We start from the raw sequence: 7,311 nt of genomic DNA on the forward strand, positions 1-7,311 counted from the left end.
TTTGCTGCTTAACTAAATGCAAATCTACTTTTGCATGAACAAACCCCTTAACATCGTGACTTCTGGGTTTTCTTTCAATAATAACCAACAAAATGGGAAAATAAAATCCATTTTTGGCTGCTTTGGAAAATATATGAATCCCAGCAGCGGGTTTTATTTCTGTGTGTGTGTTTGTGTGTGTGTGTGTGTGTGTGTTTTTATTTTGCTTGTTTGTCCTAAGTTGCATTGACTGATGTGGAACATGCAGTATCCACCTGCCTGAACAATAGAAAATCCATATTTTTTCTCTTTTTCCCTGTTTTGTCTTAAATGTTTGTTGACACAGGGGTCCTTTAAGCAGGTGGAAGGTCACTGCTTTAGATGCAACGCTGTCACACAGGAAAGCAGACTACGTTTGGTATAAGATCTTCAGGTTAAGTGTCTCCACAGCTGTTCTGTATGGATATATTTCACCAAGTTTGTAAACAATCTTTTTTTTTTTTTTTTTCCGTCTTGCAAATATAGATATAATTTTTTTTCCTAGGTTTGTACAATCCCAGCGTTCTGTCTCAACACTTGGATTCCCTGACGTCTTTTTGCCTTTTCGCCCGTTCCCGTCTTCCCTCCTCCGCCCGCTGCTGCTTCTCCTTCTCGGGTTTGGTGACGCTGTCGTAGGACGGCAGCGACGCGGTGGAGGGCGTCCCTTCCTTCTTCTCCCTGTTTGCTCCTCCGTTCTCCATTTTGGTGGGGAGGGGTCTTCGGCTGATGAACCCCCGCCTCGCCAACCGCGACCTGTAAGCCCTCTGCAACACCACGGCCGAGACCTCCTCCTGCTTGCGCCGCAGCGTGGTGGTGATGGGCTCGTAAGACACTTTGGAAGGATTGGAAGCCACAAACCTTTCCTCCATCTGTTGTCTCAGTATATCCAGCTCTCCGCTGTCCCCCAGGACGCGTTTGGTGAAGGCAAACAGGATGTCTAAACAGTGGATCCTATCTCCACTTACCATAGGGAGGTCCATGGCGATGAGTTCGATGGTGTTGGGCTTTGGGACGCGCAGAGGATGTTCCAAAGCGTCGGCAAAGTCCGCCAGCTTGCTGTACTCTATGAACTGCGTGGCGTCGGGGTCGAACTTCTCCCAGATCTCGTAGAAGGTCTCGAAGTCGTCCTCGCTCAGCGGGTCCGCGCTCTCCTCCGTCGCCACGCTGAAGTTCTCCAGGATGATGGCAATGTACATGTTGACCACGATCAGGAAGGAGATGATGATGTAGCTCACAAAGAAAAATATCCCCACCGAGGGGTTCCCGCAGTCCCCCTTAAAGCCGCTCCCGGGATGTTCCTTGTCCAGGTCGCAGTCTGGAGGCCGGTTTAGGATGGGCAGCAGGAGGCCATCCCAGCCAGCCGACGTCGTGATCTGGAACAAGCAGATCATGCTGTTGCCAAAGGTCTCAAAGTTGAACATGTCGTCGATGCCAGCCTCGTGCTTGACGTAGGCGAAGTTGGACATGCCGAAGATGGAGAAGATGAACATGACCAGGAAGAGCAGGAGGCCGATGTTGAACAAGGCAGGCAAAGACATCATTAAGGCAAAAAGCAAGGTGCGGATCCCTTTGGCTCCTTTGATCAAACGCAGGATACGTCCGATACGAGCCAGGCGGATGACTCGGAAGAGAGTGGGGGATACAAAATACTTCTCGATGATTTCGGCCAGGAACATTCCTGGAGAAGAAGAAAAGGATTGGGTTTTGTCAGCATGTTTGGGCCAGCCAGGTTTAAATGATCCTTAAATTGCATTTGTGTAACTTGCATTTGGGAGGTTGCAGGCATCTCACAGATTAGCCACTAAAAACAAAAACTTCTTGGAAGAAACCGCTCAGTTCAATTCCCAACCAAACAGAAAGCAAGAGTGCAAATCACATGCTGATGTAGGAAGTGCTGCAGGGCTATTTTCAGTGGTTGGTAAGCATTATAGCATTCCAAGGAGGTGAGTAAAAAGTCTGTTTTTAAAGATAAGGAGAGTGATTGTCAAGTGTTTTACTCCATACCACTGGAAATGAATGCCAGGACAGAGGGAGGAAGGCAGGCAAGTTGGGCCTTTGAGCTGCCAAACTGCCACGGGTGAAAAGGGAAGCCAGAAATCCAGCTACCTACATGTTCTCTTTGAATGCACCTTCTCTGCAAACACCAAGAAAGAAAAATGGGTGTTGCACTCACCCACAATGGACAGAATCACGACCACGAAGTCAAAGATGTTCCACCCGATGGTGAAGTAGTAGTGCCGCAAGGCGAACATCTTCAGCACACACTCGCAGGTGAAGAAGATGACAAACACCAGGTTGATCCAGTAGAGGATGTCCTCCATCTGCTTGCTCTGCGTGTCCGTCTCCACCATCATGGTCACCATGTTGAGGCAGATGAGCATCATGATGACGATGTCAAATGCTTGCTGAGTGACGAAGTCAAAGACAGCTCCCTGAATGCGGTTCTGTGCAACGAGAGAGAGGCCATGAGCCAAACAGGTTGGAACAAAAATCTGCCATCAGTCAACAAATTGGTAGAAGCACAAGATGAGGACACTGTTTCTCAGTACCCTTTGAAGGTTTCAAGGCACGCTCTAGCCACAGATCACTCTGTATGGGAAAGGCAGGAAGATGCTGTTATTTACATCCCTATTACCAGCATCTCGTTCTCTGGTGGGAGCAAAGGCAAGCTGACAATTCCAATCACAACTGGAGGAAGCAGCAGGTCTGCCTTGCAGCATGACTTACCCATGATGACTTACCCATGGCATTACCTACGGAACTCACCGTGCAAAGCCTTTCACAAAGCAGAGAAATGTGCCTAGGTCCTGACTGGTGTAACCATATGGCCCAAGACCCTACTCTAGCGCTAAGAGGAGACAAGATGATGATGTGCTGTTCAGCATGAGTTAGAACAAAGGATGCTTTTGGAACTGAAGCTCCTTCAGAAGTCTGTTCTGCATTTTTTCCCTTTCTAACGCACTCACCAGAGGTCGGGGAATTGGCTTTTGAGGCTTCTTGGAGCCCAGTTTTTTCATGGCATTGTAGTATTTCTTTTGTTCTTCTGTCATGAAAATATCTTGACCTCCAAAGTAAAGGGGCAAAAGGAAAACTGGTTACAATCAGTTCAAGCACCAGAAGGGAAAGGAAGAACACAGCAGCAAGTCATGAGGATACCTGCCATATGGCAAGTTGGTGGCAGCTATTTTAGACAGCAATAACTTGCACTAATACCCAAGATGTACCAATTTTCCCTTAAAGAAAATGGAATATTTTTTCCTATAGAGCTTTACTGTGTTCTCTCCTTCCTCATCCCCTCTATCCGATTTGTGATAAAAACGCAGCAGAGGTGTCAGAGTTCTTACTAAAACTGATGCCACTTGGCAAGCGCTCCATACATGCAAATCCTTAGCTTGTCTTCCAAGGAAGAAAAGCAGAGAGAGATACTGAAGATGACAGTGGCAAGGAAGACGTCTTACTTCAAGCCTATGCACTTCAGACAAGGAAAAGCAAATAAAAAAACAAGCACATGCAAATTCATGCTACTAGGGAGAAGCTCCATCCAAGCTGAGTTCTTATATAAAGCTTTGGGTTGCCTCAGTTCACAGTGGTTCTGCAACTCTCAGCTCTAAGAGAGGTGGGACTGGGCTGGGGATGGAGCTCCTCAGCCTCAAGGTGCAAAAAGCCCCATTGGCACGGAGAGGCAATGTTCCTCAAGTGGGTGTTGACCTCCACGAGCAAAGAGCAAGCACTTATCTTTTTCTTTTGTTGATTGAAGTTGTCAATGATGACACCGATGAACAAGTTCAGAGTGAAAAAGGAGCCAAAGATGATGAAGATAACAAAATATATGTACATGTAGATGTTGTCCTCGTACTTGGGTTGCTCTTCTTGCTGAATGGGAGATGAGAAGAGAAGGAAATGACATTTCAAAGACATCTTACCCATGGAGTCAAAATGAGATCTTTTTTCAGTGTATTTTCAGGCAATCGGGAGTTTCCCCGCCCCAGCTAAAGCAACCAAAGAAATGCTCTTTTGGGGATTTGCTTCAGCATCTTTTAACTTACCACAGTAACACCAGCAAGTGAAAAACATGTTATACAAAATGAAATAAACACAGCTCTACCATTTTTACTCTTTATTTTATGACAGCAAAACAGAGCTGCTGGAGGTGAGAGCCACGCACTGTACCTTTCTGGAATCTACTGCTGCATACATGATGTCCATCCAGCCCTTGAATGTTGCCTAGCAAAGAAAACACATGTTCCCTTAGAGAGAAATTACTTGAAATAACTTGGAAACCAAACAAATCTGACTTGTGCCAGCTGTGTCACAGTGGCACCCTTAATGTCCCCTTATAAATAACTCATAAAGGGAAAGACTAATATTTAAGTCATATTAAGTAATATTTATGGGCAGGTTTACTGTCAGCCCATGGATGACTGGGCACAATCTTTAAAGAGCAGAGCTGGGGCCACTTGTTGTGCTGGGGGACCCATATCAGGCCAATGGATGAACAATAAGATAGGGATTCTACCCCCAGCCCAAAGTTGGGTGGAATCCATAGGATGCTCTATTTCAAGGAGAGGGGGAAGCAGAGAATACATGAGAAAAAGTCTGTTTTTACCACTACTGTGGAGGAGATGAAGGCAACACTCACAACTTGCAGAAGAGCCAGGTATCCTGCCCCAACGTTGTCAAAGTTGATTTTCACATTCTTCCATCGGATCTCAGTGGAGTTGGGTGGCATCAGCGCCTCACAGTCTGTCTTGTTGTTAACAACCTCTATTTCAAAGCGCTCCTCGGCTGTTTCATTAAAGCAGTAATGGTACTTCCCAGCAAACAGGTTAACCCCCATAATGCTGAAAATCAGCCAGAAGATAAGGCAGACCAACAAGACATTCATAATGGAAGGGATAGCGCCAACCAAGGCATTGACAACCACCTGTGTTGGAAGGGGTGGGAAAAAGTTTCAGTACAAAACACGAGGCAGGAGACGGCAAGCATCAATACAGCACTTTTTTGGGGGGGGGAATAGGAGGTAAGGCCACGGACAGATCGGTGGCATTGACTCCACGCAGAAGTTGGCAGTGAACTTATTCCAAGCTGTGAAAAAACCCTTCATAAATCCACCTCTGAAGCTCTGTTTTCCAATTAAAACAGGGCAGAGCGTTGGATTTGCTGGGTTTGGTTTTGGATCAGTCGCTTCTTTAGGCCAACGATCTCTCTTTCCCATCGTTCTAATCACCCAAAGGGAGATGGGGGCATTAATTAGCGAGGCTTAGTGATCTCACGTTGGCTCCCGACTGCAGCCCACTCAGAGCGCGTCTGAGGGTGCGTTTGCTGATGGATTTGGTGGCTCTTGGCCTCCAGGGGCCCTTACGGCCATTCCCCTCTGTCAAACAAGGCTGTGATGGCGCGGATGCCCGCTTCCAGCTCCCACCGAGGTCACCACCCAACGCGGCGCCGACTTCGGTGGCAACGGGACCAAGGCAGAAGTGCTCTGTTCACAAGGTCTCCGGGTGACTAAGCAAGGCCAACCGTGTCGTCTCAGGCAGACAGCTGAGCATGCAGCTAGGCAGGCTCAAGAAGACAGAGAAGCCATGTTCCTCCCTCCAATGGCAGCGAACACAAAGACGGCAGTGGGCACCAGCCCCTAATTTTTGCCTCTCCTCGTTTGGGAGCACCACGTCCTTCAGCATCCCCAGCCACCACGGGAGCAAACTGAATAATAATAATAGAGTTAGGGCAGCAGGATATTCAATCTTTTATTATGTGCTCCTAAATCAGGTTCCTTTAACAGAGGAGCAGAATCTAAACTGTTTTAACCCCTCTGCCTGAGCTTGGGCACACAGAGAGCAATGCCACTGTTCCTGGCACAGCAGTGTGACACTGTCCCAGCAGATCTGTTTGCTTGATGCAGTCACTGCGTGTGCAATGAGCTCTGTAGTGAGTGCCTGCCCTCCAGCACAGAGAAAAACTGAAGAAAGCAGCAATCCAGGCAATTAGCAGCAATGCAACAACTAGCAAATGACCTCACGACTTCATCCCCTGTCTACATAGGGTTAAAAAGGCAAAGATTAGAGCCAGGCCCTAGAGACAACAAGGCTTTGCTTCCATTGTCCAAATGGGATGTGCTCCAGCACAGCATCGTGCCTCTTTGTTCTAAGATGCTTCAGATATCCACTCCACTGCATCAAAAGAAAGCACTATACCCTCCCAAAATAAATTCATACCTCATTACATATTATTGCGTGACATTTGTGCACCACTGAAGAAGATCTGAGCGAAGGAACATGGCTTTTGTGCACAGACTGAACACCAGCAACTGACAAAAAGGCATGCATGTTTCACAGCACTGCTGTCGGACTCCCTGAACAACTGAAGAGCAGAGCAGACTCTTTAAAATGCAGATTACTACGGAGTAGAGAAAAGCAAAGAACTGCATTGCACGTTTCCTTTGCAAAGGCATTTCCAATCTCTGGCTCTGAAGGATGGTTCTTGCTTTACAGTGCAGCAGCACTCATCTTAAAATCAAAAAGAAAGGAAAAAAACTTTGGTCTTTGGTAACTCATGGGCTTCCCAGGGTCAGAACTCTGCATCAGTTTTGCTGTCATGGAAATTCCCAACTCGAGGAATATCTTGACGGTGTTTTACAAATCACCACTTCTCAGTGGGTTTTTTCTACCTCCAGGCTTAGCACTAATTCCTATGTGCCCCCAGCAGCCCTTCTGCTGAGCACCACGTGCAAAAACCACCATGAGCAAAAACCACCACGTGCAAAAACCACCACGTGCAAAAAACCACCACGTGCAAAAACCACCACGTGCTTTTGTGGCAGTAAAACTCATTAGAGCAGTGCTGGCTGCGTGCTGGGGGCGAAATCCTTCCGTCCTGATGAAATGCATCACAGCATTATTGGCTTATGGGGACAAAAAAGGGACAGAGGAGCCCAATGGGTGCAAGGAAGGGATGAAGTGGCACACGGACGCTGGGTGCCAATGGAGGAATTGCCATCCTGTGTTGTTGCATTGCATTGTGAAGCTTAGCATGAAGCTCACAGAGCCTGGTAAGGTAAAAAAAGAAGAAGAAAAAAAAAAAGTAGGGGGAGAATGCATTGGGGAAGAGATAACCCTCTTTAGATTTATTCTCTCATTTCTTTCGACCACTTCCTGCAGAATTTGGGGATTCCCCATCGGTTTGTGTGGCCCCTTCTGTGCTGCACTCTGCATTCAGTTACAGCAGAGCAAATCCAAAGGAAATCAGAAGGACTCAGGGGGGATCCTCCAGTCAGACCATGGGAAAAAAAAAAAA

The 7,311-nt window shown here is 47.1% G+C and overlaps 1 protein-coding gene across 1 annotated transcript in view; it reads right to left on the reverse strand.

Moving 5' to 3' along the window:
* The window catches only part of SCN8A (sodium voltage-gated channel alpha subunit 8), a 50,964-nt gene continuing 43,653 nt past the window's right edge, over positions 1–7,311 (reverse strand). The window contains 6 exon segments of the mRNA XM_010720527.3: positions 1–1,696; positions 2,192–2,462; positions 2,985–3,089; positions 3,754–3,891; positions 4,189–4,242; positions 4,658–4,942. Of these exon segments, the coding sequence (XP_010718829.2) occupies positions 549–1,696; positions 2,192–2,462; positions 2,985–3,089; positions 3,754–3,891; positions 4,189–4,242; positions 4,658–4,942 (2,001 nt within the window). The 3' untranslated portion in view covers positions 1–548.

This window comes from Meleagris gallopavo, chromosome 17 (genome assembly GCF_000146605.3).
Source record: "Meleagris gallopavo isolate NT-WF06-2002-E0010 breed Aviagen turkey brand Nicholas breeding stock chromosome 17, Turkey_5.1, whole genome shotgun sequence".
Taxonomy (NCBI): Eukaryota; Metazoa; Chordata; class Aves; order Galliformes; family Phasianidae; genus Meleagris; species Meleagris gallopavo.